Below are 20,143 nucleotides of genomic sequence, written 5' to 3' on the forward strand. Positions count from 1 at the left end.
GTTAATGTCAACGACAACCACCGTAGTCTCATTTAGCCACTTGTTAGCAACCGCCTTTTTTAAGACACGTAAAAGCTTCAAAATTCACAAGTGGGGTATCTACTGACATATTTTATGTCGTAGAACAAATCGCTGAAATCTCTTGAGCTTGCGTTAACCACAGACCTTATTTCAGGCATCTAACAAAAACCCATTCAAAAAACCCATTGACTCCAAGACGAGGGAATTGGAAGTATAAAAATGTTAACTAATTTCCGGGTTTTAGGACTCATTCCTGCAGCACTCTATACTCTATCCTGATTGGCTCTAGCACGGACCAATGAGAGAGAAGAGCGCGAGAGGAAACATGGAGGAGAAGGTGAACCAAAACAGTGTCGCAGCAGCTTGAAAAAAGCAAAGCGGGGAATGAAGGCAGCCATTTAGCGCACTTCATTTTCAAAAAACACTGTCAGTGTGCTGTTCATTTCAAAAGACTAGTCGGTTAAAAAGTCGACTTTCTCTCGACACGCTTCTAAACATTCAGCCAAAGTAAAATGTCACTGAGTGCATCGTGTGACTCGGTCTCTCAGAAAAGGACTCTGTCGAGCCTCCTTGGTGAGTTGGACCGCCGGACCTAGTTATTATTTATGGAGCATCAGCTTAAGCAATACATGAATACAGTCTGAAATGAAAATACACACTCAAAATGTAGTCAGACTAACGTTAATCCTTGCCAATTCTCTCCGTTTATGTCATGATTATGTCTGTGCTGTCTTGATAAATACTGTCCGACGTTGGTAACGTTACTGATTGATTATGGCGTTAAATTAACCACTTCCGGCTATTAGCATGGGAATATTAAATTGACAGCTTTTTTAAATGGAGTTTGGCGTGGTCCTTAATGGGGAACAATCCCTATTTACATTTATTTTCAACCAAATAGCCTACTAAAGGTACATGTACAGACAGTGTGTCTAGATTACGTTATGCCATATCTGTCTATATGAACTTTCTGAATCTAAACATCATGTGTTGTATTCATAGCTGGTCGTGTGGTGAAGAGGCCGAAGCAGGGAGATGGTCAGCATCTGCAGGAGGCGACGATCCAGCTGTTGGAGCAGCAGCAGAACCTCTGCAGTCTGCTCAGGGAGGTCGGGGTGAGTGAGGGGCCATTGAACAGACTTTAAACCGTCATAATAATGACATTTTATACTAATTTGTGGACTGAGAAAGAGGTGTGTAAGAGCTGACATTGTCGTGACTTTCAAATAATATAACTTCCAGAATGTGCAAGGTAATTGTAATGTTACTTCAGACCGTATGGGAAAAAAATGTGCAGCTTCTACTGCCCATTATACTGCATTTGCCCTATGTGCCACTTGATTGGCTTTGGTGGAAAATATTCTGCATTACAGTGTGGCTCAAAGGAAGGTTGCTTTATAGCATGAAACCACCCCAAAAATATATTTTATTGGACTAAGTGCAGCAATGTTTACACACTTACCACACATGACATATTGCACACATCAAAATTGGCTACAACAGTTTAGCTTCACTCTCATATTTCCTCAGGAGTAGACCTGTGCTACTTGTGCTAGGAACTAGTCAGAGGAGGGAACTGAAGTGATATGTTCAAATTCAATAGCTGCTGACCTTTCACTAATGCGTTGTTAATGTATCGTCGCTGTATTCGTCGCAATTTTTTTGTAGAATCCAGATCCATGCAACCTTTTCTGCACTCAGAATGGAGGGCCGAAACAGTCTGAAGGCATCTCATCTGCCATCACAGGTTCACTGCTGGGTGAGTGTTTGATACAAGGTACAAACAGCTCTTAAACAATGAAGAAAAAAAAGTATGGTGCTGCAGTTGTGAGCAAAGACGTCTGACATTCTGAAATTGTTGTGTGTTAGGACTCTCGAACGTCAAACATTTGAGTCAGCTGCTGAACGGCAGACGTGAACAAAATCACATGACCCTTTCGTGACGTCCATCTTTTGTCTCCTGAACATCTATCAGTGACCAGACGTTGTTTGCTTGCCCTCACACACCACATGATGACAACCCAGCATTGACACAGAGTTATTGCTTTGAGCCACAGGACTTGTCGTACTGTTTGTATTGACAGTGTGCGGGCTGAGGCGCCAGGCCTCACAGCTGGGCGTCCCGGTGGCGGCGTTGTCTGTGAAGATGGTGCTCGAGAGACTGACGGAGATCACTGGAACTGAGGAAGTGAAGGAGGAAGAGGAGGACAAGAGGAGAGAGCTGCTCACTTCCTCTCAGCGAGTGAGTACCTGATGGCATATTTCTTTGTTGCATAATCCAAGGCGAGCATTCAACCAGTACCCTCATGCAAACGTAAAAAAAAGTTTAATCTAAAGGACCATCTGAGCTTTTACCAGCCACCTCATCAACACGGCGGCGGTTGAGTGAGTCAGTGCAGGCGTCACTGTGAAGAAGGTTGCTCGTGTCGCAACACGTGACGCCGTCCCTGGGCTCTTCACCTAAGGCACTACATTTCATTAAAAAAATATTTATTTTGGTTTGCCTCCTGACGTTCCCAAGAAAACCAACAAAAGCAAAAACATAGTCTCCTTTAGCTGTCACCATCTGAGGTTACACAGTAGGTTATAATAATAATTCTGTCTGACTAAAGCTGCCTCTGTGCATCACATCCCCTCTCATTCCAAAGTCACAGTTAGATTGATACACAATGTATTGTATCATTTCCCATTTAGTGTAAAAGTAAAAGTATGCTAAAACAGTACATTGTGACGATTAGTGCATAATGTATATAATTAGGGTGTAGTATGATTAGATACATGTTATTTATATAATATGTAGTTTTGCTGAAAGATGCCATGCACTCTTGTTGTTCACTCTGTTTATTTTACTCAGATAGTGTCTGTTGTGTCATATGCAGTGACTTCGTGTTTTCTGGTAAACTTCCCTGGCGCCACGACTTGAATTTTTATACCAGTTCTGCATATTGAAATCACACACACACACACACACACACACACACACGCACACACACACACACACACCACACATGTGCTGCAGATCTGTTGGCAGATTGTTGCTTCTTCTGTGTTTTATCATTGTTCAGCTGCAGTGGCGGCCGCAGGAGTCTCCACCCTGAGTTTTTGTCTTTCATTACTGCAGGATTCTTGCTCAGAGTACAGAAAGCATGTCAAAAATGAAGTCCCGGTTACCATTAGTCCCATTCCTGTCCTCTCTAGGTCCAGCTGTGTGTTCTGCTGGAGTCCAGCAAAGAACTGCTGTCACAGGGAGCCCTCTGCCCTAAACTGCTGTGGCAGGAGTACAGAAGAGATCAGGTGTGTGTGTGTGTGTGTGTGTGTGTGTGTGTGTGTGTGTGTGTGTGTGTGTGTGTGTGTGTGTGTGTGTGTTAGAGTTCATACACTGTATGAGGCCTAAAAGAGGCATTTACTTCTCATGAGGTTTTGCTCAGTTTATAATTCCATTAAGTTACTTGAAGATGCATTTGTTTAGGGATATCCAATTTGGAAGTTTAAAGGAGGCAAAAAAAAAAACAGAAACTAAGTTTTCACTCCTATTACAATTTGTCTAAACTGCCGAATTAGGAAAAACTCAGCTTGGCTTTCTTACATAATGGAATGGATGTAGTGAATTTAATATTTAATGTGGTGTTTTTATAGAGGCTGCCCAAACTGGAGGTGGTGTATCATCTTCACTTTTACAACATCCTCACTCTGAAGTACATTTTAGAGAGGTAAGAAATGTATTATTATGATTTCTTTTCTTTATTCTTTTAGATTTTGGGCAAATAATGTTTTTTGGTTGTGCCGTCTTGTTGGCCGTTAGTCAGCTGCTGTGGAGCTAGTCTGGAGTGTACAAGCGGACGCAGCTCCAAGGAGTGGATGGCTCGCAGCATTGGCTCTGGTACCCCATACTCCCCCAGTGCCCCCCCCCCCCCCCCCCCCCCCCCAGAGTACACAGTCGTAAGCCTTCTCCAAGTCCACAAAACACATGGATGAAGGGGCTGAGCAGTGTAATACCCTGGTTATTGGAGGTCTGGCGGGGTTAAATTCAGACAACAGAATTTATAATGACAAATTCCAATTTGAACATCCAGTCTCCCATGGATCAACCAGGCCTCTGTCCTATCAGGTTATATTCTCAGTCACATTATCCAAGAAAGACAAGTTCTATCTGAACGTGTGAATGCTCAAAAAGAGCTTCTAGTAATATTAGAGATCAAACTGTATAGATTCATAAATAAGACTTTTAAAGTAATATCAATCATTACTACAAATTCTAAGCTTTTCTGAACTCACAACAAAAGACACTTTTCACAGACACATTTTGTTGTTACAGCGCCCCTCTGTGGATGTAGTAAGAGCCATCTTTAAATTGCACACAGAGTTCAGTTCACAGAAGGACTCAAATGTAAGCTCGAGTTGGAGGATAGTGAAAGTTGCAAGCATGGCTGACACCTACATCTTTCTGCAGGAAATGGTCTTAAACCCCTCACTCAGTTCTGTCCTCTTGTTGCTCCCCCCCCCCCCCCCCCTCCATTCAGCGATGAAGGAGTGAGGCTATGGTTGGTGTCTCAGTTGACGGCTCTGTGCGGCTGGACACCTCCGCGGGGAGAAGAGGAGACCAAGCGAGTTCAACGGAAAGTGTTGTCAAGTAAGGACACGGATTCCTCTCACTCGCCTGGCCGTAGTTGGGCTTCAAGCTCAACCGCTCATCATCAAACGGCTCAGTACAATACTAGTGCTAGTGTATCACCTGGACCCTACACACAAAATCCGCTCTAGTTCGGGGACGATTGATCCCGATGAGCTTGTCGGGACACCGTGAATTTAGTTTTCACCTCGGAAACCAGTTACATTACAAAATACAATCGGAGTGATTTAAGGTTCCCTCTCAAATTGAGCCATACCAGGAAAAAGGCTGATCTCGGTTCTGTAGCTTTTCCTCTTATTGCTCTTCAATAGAAAGTACCACCAGTTCAGTTCAGTTCAGACCTTTGTTATTCCACTAAAGTAACTTTTTTTTTTTTTTTTTGCAGCTGGGCAACAGAAAAATATAAAAACCAGCACCATGAAAACACCATAAGACAATTATACAATACAGAATACAGCAAGAGGGATAAGAGAAAGTGCTAAACTGTGCAAAGAGGCATTTTTTGGGGCGTATTAAGAGTGTTTTTTTTTTTTTACACATGGTATGAATGAAAAGTGAAACCTGCTGTGTGTAATGTGCCTATGTATTTGTATTGCTGTATCTCTAACCAGATGGGAGGACGTCAGAATGGCTGGATGGATTTAGCTTTCTGTATTATTTTCCGGTTCCGGTTTATGCTAAGCTAGGCTAACCGACTATAGCCTAATACGTGCCATCGATTGTCTCATCTAACTCTCTGCAAGAAAGCGGATAAGCGTACTTCCCAAGTCCTGTCCTGACTACACCTTAAAAATGATTTAACCTCTTTCTCACATGTCGCCTTAAGAAACTGCGCTGCTTATTGGTCACCTAAACATTTGCAAAACATTTTAGAAAAGAAAAGATGACGTTTAAACTTTACTAACCGTGTTTTTTTTTTTTGCGATTGGGCGATAGGTGTGCGTCTTTTCCTTGGTTACTCGCCAGGGTTAGGTGTTTCAACTGCGACCACCCAAGCCACAAAAAAGTCAATCAAGTACACTCGACAACATATTCGCCAGATGACATATGCCGCTGCGAAGGGTAATGCTAACAAAACATCTCCTGTATTTTAGCTGTGGTTGGAGTCTTGGCGGGAACCGGCTTTGAGCTGAGACACGAACCAGCAGCTACAGACAGGAGGATGTCCCTGCTCTGCTGCTCAGTGCTGGATGACATGCTCTCCTGTGAGTCCACGCGTCCCCCGTCTCACTTACCCTGCCCTGCGTTGATGAAATATTTAGCAAAGCACTTTGATTCACACCTCCTTACCCCGAAAGCTATTTTCTACTTCTTTAACTGCGGAGACGTCTCAAGTATCATTTTAGTTACTTTCCCTTTTTTTTTTTTTTTTTTCGTCTTGCTTTTTAACTAATTTCATTGTCTTCCTCAGGGCTTCTAGACAACGTGGACAAGAGTCCGACACTGCGGTCTGCTGGAGCTGGAGCAGGAGCCGAGCTATGGTTCTTTGTCCTTTTTTTTTTTATTTGTCTTATAATCAGATAGTCTTGTTGAGATTGAGGTCTCTGTCTGAAGAAAGAGACCTGAGTCCCCCACCCCCCTCAAGCTTTCCTGTGTGGACTTGTTGCCTGTCTGGTAGCTTCACCGCATTCTTTCTGAACACTTGATTCCAGCAGTACGGCAGCTGCCTGGATGATTTTTTTTTTTTTCTCTTTTCTGTTCTGCACTGTTCTCTCAGTAAACTCTTGACACTGGAGTGTGAAAAATCCCCGACGCTTAGTCTGGTCCTGAAATGCTGAAGCAGAGCACCTGGCAGCTGTGATCAGACTGCGTTTGCTTAGATCAGTGTACTGAGTCACAGCCACTTCACTCTGTCTGCATCAGCTGGCTGTTTATTTAAATAATGGAGGCATTCTAAATGTAAAACACTGACGTGGAGACAAGACACTGTGGCCAATAGCATGAAAGCTAACTGCGCTGTTTCTGCACAAAAATACATTTTTATCCCCACAGGATTAAATGAAGGATGCATTGTGGATGCATGGTCGTAGATGTCTCTGTTTCTTACTCCTCTGCCCTGTGTTTTGTGCAGGATTCAGATATTTGACGCCTCACTGTGTGGCGTTTCAGCGTCAGCGGGTGCCCTTCAGCGTTTCCTCACACACTCCCTCACGCAGATTCTCACTTACAAGCCTCGACTAACGGGTAAAAGACGGCTCGATGCTGCTTTTGCCTGCTAATTCTACTGATAGTTAAATGACTTTGTATGACTCTGTATCCTGATGTACATTTGTGTAACAACTAAATCATGTGCCCCTAGTGTCGGATGCCATCACTCTGCAGAACGAGTGGACCTTTGCAAAAGCCAGTCGGTTGTTGACCTCTCTCTTCTGTCAGGTAAATGTAAGCCCACCACGTCACTGGGCTTGTAAACCTTCACGCAAGCTTGCCGAGATTAAAAGAGACCACCCGTGTATTAAACTGCTTTCCAGCTTCTCACGTTCTCAAGTGAGTCACTCTTGCCTTTGGTTTTCACAGCCGTCTGTGGATTTGAGAGACACCGGCTGAAAAATGTCAGCTGGTGTCTCTGCAAGCGGCTGACTTTTTATATCGGCGTTGTTGTTGTTGTGCTGTGTTTGAATATGACGTTGTAAGTAAGTGAAACGGCACATCACTTCAGCAGCAGCAGGCCTCACTCCTCTGCTGCGCACACAGTCAGTATAACTGTAGACGGATGCAACGGCAGTCAAATCACCCCGGGCTTCAGGTGTACGGCCTTCAGCCCAGGGGAACACAACACTGAGAGTATTGATTCATATATTACGACGTTCTTCGCAGCAACATCCTGGTTTCTTTAGATTAGCACTTTGCTATTCGTCTTCACGGAGCTAAACGTTGCTTTTTGTGTCTTCAGATCTGTGATCAGAACAGTGACTTGCCTTTTTTGTTGTTTCTGTGAAAGCTGGCTGTGGTCTTCAGTGTGGAGCAACTGCTGCGTCACCTGCAGCAGGTTTTGGAAACCCACGAGGTCAGCTGGAAGCACGTCCTGTGCTTCCTCTCCACTCTTCTGGTTTACAACCCCTGCACCCAGACCAGCCTGAGAGGTAAACATGAGGGAGCAGCCGGGTTTTTATAATGCATTAAAACTAAATGAGAAAAAAAAATATTGAAACGCATCATACACTATTATATTATTCTTGACCGTCATAAACCGTGAAGGATTTGGCAATTTGCATTTTTTAAAAGATATCTTTGGGTCATTTTTTGCCTTTTTAATGGATAGTTACAGGAACCCGGGCCGCTGCGGTAAGGACTCATCCTATATGGTGCGCGCTTTACCAGCAATTTGCATTTTTTTTAACAAAACTCTAGTGAACTGATATATCAGACTAGTATATAAACAAATGAATAGACGTCAGACAGTTGACTCCAGTGTCTGTTCTGTTTCTCTGCCTCTATCAGAGCTTCTGTCCAGGCTGCTGAGCTCCGCATTTGAAGGCTATGACCTGGAGAACATGATAACTGCCTTCCTATTGGCTCGACAGGGTGCGCTGGAGGGACCTGGCGTCTTCCCCTCGTACAGCGACTGGTTCAAGGTTTCTTATTGGCTTTTTCAGCACCTTTTTGAGGGTTTATTGATTTGTTTGGATGAGTGCTGCTGATATGAAGCATCTTTTAAATGTTCTCAGTTGAATTAACTAACCTCTTAATGCACCTTTTAAGTCTAAAGAAAGTTTTTAGGTTTACTTTCACTAGTAGCATTATTCTCTTCAGATGTCGTTCGGTGGAGGCAGTGGCTACCATGCGACCAGTAAGAAATCTCTGGTGTTTCTGCTGAAGTTCCTGTCTGACTTGGTGCCCTTTGAACCCCCACAGTACCTCAAGGTGACATTCTGCACTTATGAAACGTTATTGAGGACCGAATTTCACGAAACACAAGATGTATAGTGTGTTTTCTATCAGATGGGCGAATTGGATACTTGGAACAGCGGATAGTAAATCCTGTTACTATCTGCTGCAGAACAAGACATTAAAATGGAGATGAAAGGAAAAACAAGTTTATACTGTATGTAGGGTATGATAGAATTTGACTTCATGCCCATTTTACAGTCTTCAACAGTGGGGCAAAGTAACAAAGCACATTTACTATGTTCAAAGTACTGAACTTTTGACTTTTTAAGTCAAGAATTTTAAGGTACAGTACTTGTACTTTACTTGAGTATATCAATTTTATGCTACTTTATACTTATACTACTACTTTTCAGGGGGGAAATATTGTACTTTTTACTGTACTACATTTATCTGACAGCTATAGTACCCATTACTTTTCAGATTAATAAAAAAAAAAAGCATATGATAACCTTATAAAATACAAAAAAAATCTAAAAAAATCAAACCAGTGGTTCCCAACCTGTTTGGCCCCATATCAAAACACTTGCCCCATGTCACGTTTCCCATATCTGTAAGTTGATAGCATTACCCCCTCTAAACTTACTTAGTTCTTAGTCAGTTAATTAATCATTTCATGATTTATGTTGTGACCCTTTGGAGGGGCTCTGACCCCTAGATTGGAAACCACTGGACTAAACTACCTGTTTACAGTATTACAATCTAATACTTTAATAATATAACATTATTACTGGGTAATGAGTACTTTTACTTTGACTCAGCTGCTAATACATCTGTATTTTTAGTTAATTAAGCTTTTGAATGCAGGACTTTTACTTGTGTTTTTAGTACTTTGTATTGGCACTTCACCTTAAATATTGTAAATGTGTATATTATATTTTCTATTTCTTATTTTTATATTTTGTACATACTTTTATTTCTAAATTTATGCTGCTAAATTTATGCTGCTTTAAGTACTTCTTCCACCACTGGTCTATGGACTCAAAACTGGCACCAAAGCAGTAGCTGAAAGATACACTTCCAGCGTGAGCTATATAAGAAAACACTAGAAACACAGAGAAATGAGCCAGCTGCCGTCTTTAACATCTTCCTGTCATTTTCACATGGTAGGTTCACATCCTGCACCCTCCATATGTACCCGTGAAACACCGCAGCCTCCTGATGGAGTACGTCTCCCTGGCCAAGACCAGACTGGCTGACCTCAAGGTAAGAGCAGGGAAATGAAAGGTCCTCAATTCGTCAGTACGGCGTTATTTTGACATTTTTCATATGGAAACAGTGTAACAATAACATAACATAATGATCATATTATTATGGTTAGTGTCCCTGAGAGTAGATATCTTAAAATCCAATAGAATCTGTGCTAGACACAGTCCTCCTAAATGTTTTGTGATGTCTACTTTTATCTGTGTGTGTGTGTGTGTGTGTGAACATGCAGGAGTCAATGGAGGACATGGGTTTATATGAGGATGTATCTGGTGCAGGTGGAGCATCGGTGCAGGTAACAGTGACACCCAGTGGTTTGTTCGTGTAATGACACCCGTGTGATGAATTGTCGGTGCTTCTGCATTCTGGCCGATGAGAGATGTTAAGGACCTCATTTTAATAAGGTCATTAACTTACTGAGCTGAGGGAAATAGTGGCATGGTGAGTCGAAACAAACATTTCATTGATGCAGCGAATTATATTAATCAACCGTCATTTGGTGCTGTAAAAATCGTACATATATTTCAGTGTTTAAAACGTTTCGATTCTGGTTCTGATACCATTCCTAGGTTTTGGTTGCAATACCAAAAACAATCAACACTTAAATGAATATCAGCATGTTTTCTACAAAGCTATGTGTTTTATTAAACAAAAGAAGCCAAAGTTCTTTCATTTTAAATGTTGTCTAATTACAAGAAGCTGTACAAGAACAATAAAATTGCCTAAAATTTGGTGCCAACTTTGAGCACTGAACAGTTTAACTAGATGCTACAGACGCTGTTTCATATCTAGCCCTAGTTACAAAATGTGATTTATTCACTGGAAGTAGAGTTTTAATATGTATCAAAATGTATTTTAAGCTATGTTTGTTAATGTCTTAACTGTATGCCAGTATAATGTTTGTGTTTTCTGCTGCAGCCCCAGTGCCAGGCTGTCCAGGATGTGGAGAGGGCAGTGTCTCTGTTCGAGAGCACAGGGAGAATCTCTGCCACGGTCATGGAGGCCAGGTATTGAGTCACATTAGTAAAAAAAAAAAAAGAAAATCTGCGTTTCATGTAGATGTAAATATGGAATTACACAGAGACGTGGACGCGTCAATGACACCTCTGTCCTCTCTCTCTCGCAGTATTTTCCGGAGGCCGTACTTCCTGACACGATTCCTCCCCGCCCTGCTGACACAGAGGGTGGTGAGCACCTTCACCCCTCACTGCTAGTCTTTGTTTGATCCACACGATTTTCACGCGTGAATTCAAGTTTACCTGTCTTTCAATTACAGCTTCCGGTGAAAGCTGATGCCCGGATGAGTTTCATAGAAGCTCTGAAAAAGTGAGTTACTGCCGGAAGCCTGTACAACGTGCATTATAGCTCCCCCAGTTCAGTGTTAACTGCCATCACGTCCCTCTACACCAACTTGGCGGACTTGAGTTTATATAATTCTATCCTGTCATGTATTTATTGCCTCCCAAAGTGTATTCTTTTAACACATTTAAATTTAGCAGTGTTTAGTTAGTGTTTGTAGGCCACCACATTGTCAATGTTATACTTAATGTGTGATTGTGTGTGATTCTTTCGTGTGTGTTCACTGTTGTGACAGCTGTTTGTTTCTGTATCCAGAGCAGATAAGATCCCTGCTGCACAGTATTCGTCTTATGTGGAGTCCTGCCAGAAACAGAGGCAGCAGGATAGTGGGTATTCTTCATAGTAATACACAGACGGACATATTTGACAATGAGGGAGTGTTTCCTCAGGCTGACAAAGAGAGACGCGATGTTGTACCACAATCACACAACTGACCGCTGCGTCGACACCGCGTTGTGTTTTGACATGGTGTGTTTTTTCCAGGGAGTACAGCGTGTTCGGACGCTAATGATGATCCCCTGGAGGTCCTGAAGATTCAGCTGCAGGAGTTCACGCAGCTGCTTGTTGAGGGAAATGATGGAGGTAGGCAGGTACCCAGCTGGTCGAGGACAGCAATCGGATCTTTTAAGACGCAACACACAGTGAATGTGTCGATTCAGTCATGCAAGCACATCCCCAACCTCAGAAAGACTTGCTAACACTCTTTTCCGTACCCGTCACGTTGCCCATGTGTCCTCAGAGATGTCTGCCCAGCTGTCCAGGATCTCGCACACTCTGAGTGTCATCTTTCCCGGCCGTCCGAATGAGCTGACGGGACAGACAGTCATCCAACTTCACACAAACACTCCTCTGTCCCCTGAGCTCCACGTCAAAGTATGCACCGACGAAATTCCTTCGTCTCCAACGTCTTTTTATATTGCCAGTTCTTTTAACGGAGTCTCTCCCTCGTATCCTCAGGCCGTCAACATGATCCTGAGAAACTTCTGCCAGTGCTTGCTAGACGCTTCCCGAGCTAACCCTCCTAATAAGTGAGTAGTACAACTTGGCACCAGCGCGGGTAAAATCCAGATTTCAGTGCACAGGTGTAGAAATAAACAGATTCAGCCAACATTTAGTTTTTTTGTCTCTCCAGACAAAGCCTGTGGGCCTCCAGGTTTGTCGCTGTGCTGCTTGGCAACACACAGCTCCTCTCCAGCCTCATGCACAGACTCTGGGACCTGTTTCATAACCAGGTACAGAAATCAACACTCCGATACACCTCTTCCCCCGTCTTTCACTGTTAACTCTGTCGGTTTCGCATCTTTGCCAATCACTGCATTCACTCGTCAGCCTTACAACCCCCCCCCCCCCCCCCCCCCCCCCCCCTCTGTCAAAAAGGGGTCGTCGCTGAGTCCCGCACACTTACTCGGCCTGGCAGCATTTGCGGTCCACCTCCACGCCTCCATGTCACACGGTCCTCTGGTCCAGCTGGTCCCGCCCGTTCGGCCTAAGCCAGTGCGTGTTGGAGAGGCTCTTGGAGAGGCGCTGGTCTGCAGCACACGCACTGACATGCTCTTCTGTGTCAGGTGAGGTTACAAACTTTAGCTGACTCACTACAGACTTACTGTGGAAAACGTCTCCCATGGGACTATTGTGAGCATCTGGCCTGGCTGCCTCCTCGACTCACGGTCTTCCGGTTGCTGTCCAGGTTGTGCGTGGCGACCCTGTGTTACGGGATCTGCAGAGGGGACTCACTGCCTCAGCAGCAACAGCAGGACTACATTGTCACCAGCCTCTATAAGAAGGTATCTTCTTCTGTTTCTTGCCGTCGTGCCATTGGGTCTGCATGCGTTCTATACAAAATGACACAAGACTCATGTCGGGCATGTTGTGAAAGAGCTACAGGGAAATCTTTTCACCATTTACTTGCACAAAAAGCTAGTAGAAAATACTGATGTGCTCGGTTTAAAGAAAGCAACATCGTCTCTGATCACATCTGTTAATTCCGGCCTATTTTGTTCGTTGTCGCCCTAACAATTGCATTTGTCTATATCGTTGTTCTATAAAATGTCAGAAAATAGTGACACATATCCATCAAAATTCCCCAGAGTCAGAGGTGACGTCTACAAGTGTTATGTTTTGTCCAAGTAACCCATTTGCGGTGATGATAATAAAACAGAATAAAGCAGCCAATTCTCACATTTGAGGAGCTGGAATCAGCTCTGAAGCTACTTTCCCCGGCACATACTGCAAAGTAACAGTAGTCAGTAGTAAAAAGGCAAAGAAGAAGACAAAAAGCCAGAAATGTAAATAGATTCACTCGGAAATCAAAATGATGCACTGTGAGGGAGCAGAGGGACAGTAAGGTGTGTTTAATTTAATCTCAAGTTTAAAAAAAAGGCAGCTCCTGCCTCATAAGCATCAGCACGTGTGTTTGCAACCTCAATGCCTTCTAGACCTTTTTCTGTTTATAATACTGTTGAATTAGTTAAACTCTACATGTAACGTGTGTGTGTGTGTGTGTGTGTTTTTTAGCTTCTGTACCTCATCCCAAGACTGCTGCCTGAAGCCAGAAGAGCTGCTGGTGGTCCAGTTAGCGAATACCAGGAGGAGAACCTGCCTGGCCTGTGGAGCAGTGCCACAGACACCAGCAGCACCTGGAGGACGACTGCTTGGCATCTGTGGAGGCACCCCGCTTTCCATCAGCTAGAGCACGCACCACAACATGAGGTAAAGTGGGTCCACTGGGTCATTTCTTTCCCTGGGTTTGAATGCAGCTTTGTTTCTTTCATTTGCATGTTAAATGAAATCAGATGATGTATTGACCTCATTGTTATCTTTGTCAAGCTGTTGTTCTCAGAATGGCTGGCTAATGAGCTCAGAGTACAGAGAGGGGAAGACGCCCTGTCAGACCCGGAGCGGTAAGGCAGGAAAGACACACACACATACAGAAGAAATATATAATCAATACACCTAGTAACTGTGTGTGTGTGTGTGTGTGTGTAGTCAGGAGTACCAGCAGTGGGCCTGCTTGGAGCTCTACCTGCCTCGTCCCGTGGAGCAGGGGGGCTGCGGAGGAGACGTGAAGAACCTCTGCTCGCATCTGCTCGATGCCATCATGGACATGGGCCAGCAGTCAAGGCGGGTGTAATTGAAGAAGCTGTTTTTGGATGGAAGTATGTGTGTCCGATCATTTTGATGCTACAGAGGTGCAGCGTGAATGACACCTGAAGCGCGTGCGAGGTTGAACTTCACAGTGGTTTTGAAAAGTCTTTACCCATTAGGTATTAAATTTTTTTTTTTTTTAAATCTGCTCATGTGCAAAGTGCTGTCACTTTCTCACGGAGTGTGTTCAAGTATATCGCCACAGTCTACAGCGTTAAGAAGGTTAGAGCGGGTCGTCCGTTGATCACAGGGTCGGTGGTTCGATCCCTGACCGCGGTGCTTCTCAAGCAGCCTAATTACAACATAAATACAAACGCGCCGAGGAAGGCAAAGCCTATTAGATTTAATACAAAGACAACAAGGAGAGCCTGTTCCTGCCTTTCTTTAACCTAATGATAAACTTAAAAAAAAAAAAACACATGTAATAAAAGTAAATGTACATTATTATTATTATTACTCTTCTATGTAATTTATGTCAACAGCGGCCAGAGCCTGGAAAAGCTGGATCACAGAGAAACAGGGACCTGTCTGCCAGACTTGCTGTCCAGATTACAGGTGTGTGCACTGTATATGTACTGTGTGTGTGTGTGTGTGTGTGTGTGTGTGTGTGTGTGTGTGTGTGTGTGTGTGTGTGTGTGTGTGTGACTTCAGATCAGCTGACACAAGTGAAAACAGTGTATTAGGGTGACATTATGGTCTTAAAAACATTCCTAGTGAGAAAGCAAAAAAAAAACTCTATTCAGAATCTGAAGAAACATTCACTGTGTGTGTGTGTGTGTAGGAGTGTGTCTACGAGATGGAAGTGACCGACCTCTCTGGCAGCCGTGGAAGCAGAGCTGACGTGTGTGACTTCCTGTTTGAGTCCGTGTCTGAGAAGTGCTCCTCCGCGGCGACCTCAGCCTCGCCGAGCATCAGCGCCGAGCTCAGCCTGCAACACACGCTCAACGCGTGGAACAGGTACACACACACACACACACACACACACACAGATATATCGTGCAAATCATCTCTATCAGTTATATCTGCATAGCCACTGAAAACCGTGTGTGTGTGTGTGTGTGTCACAGAGTACTGCTGGCCCTCCCAGCAGTGTTATTCATTAAAGTAACGACTGAAGGAGGGAGGACGACTCTGGACTGTAACAAGCTGATAGAACACGTCAACCAGCATCAGGTGAGCTCCCGAATCTTAGCAGCTGTTTGGAAGATTGCAGTGATGTGTGTGTGTGAGAAATAGGGTTACTTATTAGGTCACTTTTTTTGTTGTTGTGAAATTGCTCCCATCGTTCTTAGTCTGCTTTCCCCTCCTTCTGTTCATGTGACAGAGGAAGGTGTGTTCTCCAGCCGGCTTGCTGTCCTTCCACCTAACGGCACACCTCCTGAGGGTGAGAATCACTTTAAAGAGAAACAGTCGTAGATACAATTCCCCACTGGATGTCCACGAGCAATTCTGCTGTCTGTGTTCCCTCTCCAGGGCGTGTTATGCGCCGGCGTACGTTGTGGACGCTCGGGGGAAGGAGTCAACAAAGCCTGGTCTCAGATCAGTCTGCGCTGCCCTCTGCTCCTGGTCTCCGCAGTGGTAACTGTGGTTTGTTCTCCATACAGCTAATGAACTTAATTAACACAGACTTTGACTCCTAAACATTTGGCTTCAACCTGTATACTTAGGAGGGTCAAATACAGTTTTGTTCTATGTTGTTTCAAGATAAATGAATGATAGAAAAATGAAACTAAAGCGGCAACACATGGAATTATTTCACCCCACCAGCAGAGTTTCACATTTTTAGATGAAAAATGTAAATCTTGAAGGTTGAATATACGACTAAATGTACTGACTTGGCAAAAGTCTTGCATTTAGCATCAGTACACCCTCACTGCATTATTTTGACAATAACGTGTGTGTGTGTGTGTGTGTTTAGCACTGGTGGGAGCGTCTATCTCCAGTGCTGCTGTCACTGTGGCGTCGTCTATGTGATGGAGAGCCTCTACCAGAGCAGCTGCAGCTCCTCACCGACTGTCAGGACTGGGCCTGCAGGTAAAACCTGAACCTCTGATCCACCTAGTGTGGGATAAAAAGGACTGGCAAAGTGCCGTCCCCTCGGGGTCCTTTGGCTTCCACGTGCCCTCGGCCTCCATTTCAGAGCCAGTTTTGTCTCTCTGGCGGCTTGTGTGTCGTTTTGGTTCCCTCGGCTCACGTTAAGGCGATTTTTAATTCTGTCTGGTGGTTCAGTTTAGAGAAGGGCCCGTCGTCGTCGCCAGCGCCTGCAGCTGCGGCTCTGCTGCTGGCTGCCAGCCTGCATCGTGCCTGGCGAGGCCGGGGATGCGATAACCAGGACTTCAGTGCTACCCTGATACATATGCTGCGCCCGGAGAGGGGCACACAGTGCCGCCAGGTGAGAGTGAAGAACTTTCTCATATTCATTCCTTTTTCCACCCCAAGTGAGTCAGAACCAACCAGTGTGTTTGTGTATTTGTATACATTTCAAAGTCTTCATGTGCAGTAAGTTACAGTTGGTATAATGCTACCAAGATGAACAATGTTGACCTCAAAGCCAGAGGTCGCGGCCCGTTTTGGTGTGTTTACCTGCTGCTGTCTCGTTTCCGTCCCCCAGATGCTAGTCTTTCTGCTTTTCCTGTGTGTAAACGACTACCTGTCAGCGCTCCTGTATCCTCAGGTAATTCACAATGCACCTGTCCCGAACAGCGTCCACCAACAGGTTGTGCTCGGTGTTGAGGTTAAGACGTGGAGAGACAGGTCTGTCTTTGATTGAGGCCTAGCTCAGGTTGATAAGCCTGAGAGGAAAAACATGTCTCTCTGACTCATTTGTTCATCTAGTTCCTCTTAAAAACACACGAGCCCTGTAGAGAACCATACTTGTTTTGAAATACAAACCTTTTACGCAAAGTTCATGATGAAAATAGGAACTGTACTCTGCTCTCGTATGTCTCTCCTAATAGCAGTGTCAGGCAAATGGCTACATTGTTAAAGGAACAGCGTGACATTTGACTCATGTCTGTTTGTTAAATATAAAGCTATAGCCAGGAGACAGTTACCACGTGTAAATCTGTGAACTTTCGAGGTGCTGGTAGGCGGACACAGCCAGGTTAGCCGTTCCCCTCTGTTCCGAGTCTTTATGCTAAGCTAACCGGCTTCATAGTTAGTGTACAGACACGAGGGTGGTGTCAATCTTCTCATCTTACTCTCGGCAAGAAAGCAAAGAAGCGCGTTTGCCAAAATGTTGAACTACCATTTTGAGATCATGCAAAAGCTTCACACACTCATTTAAGCCATACGTACTCCCTCGGGCCAAAGTTTCAAGCAAAGCACCAAAAATGACACAAATAAACCCAAGACGTGCTTTTGGCAAGTATACAAGTAATCGTGTACAGTATGATGTGCAAGCAAAACAATGAGCAGTTGAGTCTTTGAGCAAAGACCATAATAATAAAAACGTGTAATGTTTCTTTTTCTTTTTTTTTCTGGGGCTTCTCCTCTGTGTAATGTTCTGCCTGCGACTGGTTCTGTAGGAGAAGAGCCATCAGAAAGCCAGGACTTCATGCAAAGACCTTCTGCCCGCGTTGGTGGACTCTGCTGACTGGCTGCTCATCTTTAAATCCAACGGTATATCTTCTAAACTCACTCGGAGCAGCCAGTTTAGCCTTGGTAGTCATTATTTGGCAGATGAAATCTAATGTTAGCTACGACATTAAATCATTTTGTCTCGTGTATATTTGTGCATTGTTAAATTAGTGGGCTGCATCTCCCCCCCCCCCCCCCTCCCCCACCTCTAGAACAAGGTGTTTACCAGTCCGTTTCCATGGTGACATCAGATGAACATACTCGACTGATGCCTTGGGCCTTCTACAGGTTAGTTTTTCAAGTCTGTGTTTTTTTTAAAATCCTATTTAAATCATATTTCCACCTTTACAGTCACTGTAGACACTACTTGTAGTTACCCTCATAAGGCCATCAATCAATCAGCCAATAGATTTAAACTTCCCATGACCAAAACATAACTGGACAATAGGAGAGCAAACTGAATGGTTTTAAACTCATTCTTCGTGTTTGCAAAAATCCAAAACCATTAGTTGACGTGCATCAGGTGAAAGTGTTTTATAACTAGAGCTCTTGTAAGTAACAGAAAGTCTGCTCACCCTATGTATGTATTTATAATCCTGCGTATGTGTGTGTGTGTGTGTGTGTGTTTAGCCTGCTGCTCCAGCAGAGCGCGGAGCTGCTACAGAGAGCTACGAGTTGTCCAGGGTTCCTCCACACTGCCGTCCTCTGCTACATCAGTCTGCTGCAGCTTTTCCTGGAAGGAAACGCACCTACGCCGGCAAACCAGGTGACGGTTTATATCAGGGTAAATGACACTTTGACACACTCAAACCTGTGACACTGCTCTGAGGTCCAACCTATGAATTGTATCGTCAGACGGAGCCTTTCCAGATTCTGAGCCAGGCCAAGCAGTTTCTGCTCAGAGCCATCTCACGGTCGTCTCCAGCTGCTCTGTCCCCCAGCCAACTCAGACAGGTAACCAACAAACGCATCTGTGTTACGCCTCTTGGTAAGATCTTCTATTGACAACATCCACTCATCTCTCTCATCTCCATCACTCCTTCCCGTCTGGGCTCTCTTGCTGGTGGGTTTCCCCGATCCAGCTGGAGTCCCAGTGTGCAGACCTGGACCCAGAGGTGGCAGCAGCTCTCTCCGTGCACCTCAACCCTCGCATCCTCAGCCCAGAGATGGACTTCCTCTGAAGAGCTGTGGACTGATGCTCAGGATGCTTAAGTGAACCATGACACCCACTTTATGTCAAAATCCTCTCCACTCCCTCTTCCCGCTTTGGAAGTGTCTCATTGAGAGTAATGGTAACTGACTATACAGCAGGTGCTTTATTTGTACATTATTTATATATCAAACAGGTTCCTCTTGTAATATTTATCAACTGCACTTCACTGTCTAAAAGACTGTTAAACTGACACTTAGCTTTTGTAAAAAAAAAAAAGTCTACATTTTATTTACATGTCTTTTTGTACACAATGCACACAGAACTGTATTATACATGTGCATTTGAAGCCCTTTTCACTGTTTACAACACAGAGTACTTAGCATTGTAATAACTTAATAAAAAACAGTAACCCAATAAATCTGAAGTGAATGTTCTTGGAAATCATTCTGCACAACTATTTGCACTGTGAGGAGGTTACACAGCACGTACAAGTGCTTTACATATAAAATGTAACAGGAATATTGCATTATAGGACTTACGACTGCCACTGTGTACTTCAGCTATTGAATAAAAGAAGCGGTTGTTGTTTTTTTTTACAGTTAAAATCCACAAGATTTTCATGAAATCAAACCAGTTTTATATATTGTTTTTATCGTCAGTGGCGGAGTCCGCCATTCCCGTGCCGGATTCAAATTGCCTGCCTACCTATGAATGTGGGATTGACGGGAAACTATGCAGCATGTGATCCAGCATTACTGTCTGTAACTGTATTAAATTACTGCTAATGCAAAGCCAACGTTTCCTACTGCTGCTGCTTCACATTAAAAGCATTCAACTAGCGAAATGGGGCGGGCTTTTATTGACGCCATGCATTTGCCACCGAGGTAAGCACTGACGATGAGTCAGCAAGACGACAATTTGGGGCATTTTTTTTGGACGGTAATTTAAAAATTACAGGGAGTACTGGTACAAGAAGGAGCGGCCAAAGTGAGCTGCTGGATGAAAAGAGAGGCTGCACAACTTTCTGCCCTGCTGTTACACGGAGAACGACAACCAGGTTGTGGTTGTAATCATCATTATAGACGGACCTCTTTATTAAAACAACGCGACTTTGTTTGGCTGCACTGTAAACAGACGCACCAGCTGCTTGACGAGCGTTTGCT

At 44.1% G+C, this 20,143-nt stretch overlaps 1 protein-coding gene across 1 annotated transcript; it reads left to right on the forward strand.

The window, feature by feature from the left end:
- Positions 1–532: 532 nt before the first annotated feature.
- LOC139286523 (Fanconi anemia group A protein-like) lies at positions 533–19,814 on the forward strand. The gene is made up of 42 exons (XM_070907343.1): positions 533–594; positions 1,024–1,136; positions 1,690–1,780; positions 2,106–2,263; positions 3,220–3,315; positions 3,658–3,731; positions 4,542–4,651; positions 5,746–5,856; positions 6,063–6,132; positions 6,723–6,835; positions 6,951–7,027; positions 7,593–7,734; positions 8,093–8,226; positions 8,405–8,515; positions 9,650–9,745; positions 9,978–10,040; positions 10,664–10,752; positions 10,872–10,932; positions 11,022–11,071; positions 11,360–11,430; positions 11,588–11,686; positions 11,844–11,977; positions 12,062–12,132; positions 12,237–12,336; positions 12,482–12,669; positions 12,792–12,888; positions 13,619–13,813; positions 13,931–14,004; positions 14,090–14,218; positions 14,731–14,803; positions 15,030–15,205; positions 15,316–15,421; positions 15,573–15,632; positions 15,722–15,826; positions 16,167–16,282; positions 16,478–16,640; positions 16,860–16,922; positions 17,776–17,869; positions 18,040–18,115; positions 18,458–18,593; positions 18,683–18,781; positions 18,910–19,814. Exons 1-42 carry the CDS (start codon positions 534–536, stop codon positions 19,006–19,008), a joined length of 4,344 nt encoding a protein of 1,447 aa, XP_070763444.1. The 5' UTR covers position 533; the 3' UTR covers positions 19,009–19,814.
- Positions 19,815–20,143: the final 329 nt, after the last annotated feature.

This window comes from Enoplosus armatus, chromosome 6 (genome assembly GCF_043641665.1).
Source record: "Enoplosus armatus isolate fEnoArm2 chromosome 6, fEnoArm2.hap1, whole genome shotgun sequence".
In the NCBI taxonomy this organism is placed as follows: Eukaryota; Metazoa; Chordata; class Actinopteri; order Centrarchiformes; family Enoplosidae; genus Enoplosus; species Enoplosus armatus.

What these genes read in the sequence shown, in the direction of transcription:
- LOC139286523 (XM_070907343.1), top strand. Translation starts at nt 534, where the DNA reads ATGTCACTGAGTGCATCGTGTGACTCGGTCTCTCAGAAAAGGACTCTG. An exon ending in TTACAAGCCTCGACTAACGG is followed by an intron (nt 6,836 to 6,950) that starts GTAAAAGACGGC and finishes ATGTGCCCCTAG; the next exon opens with TGTCGGATGCCATCACTCTG. An exon ending in GGGACCTGTTTCATAACCAG is followed by an intron (nt 12,337 to 12,481) that starts GTACAGAAATCA and finishes TCTGTCAAAAAG; the next exon opens with GGGTCGTCGCTGAGTCCCGC.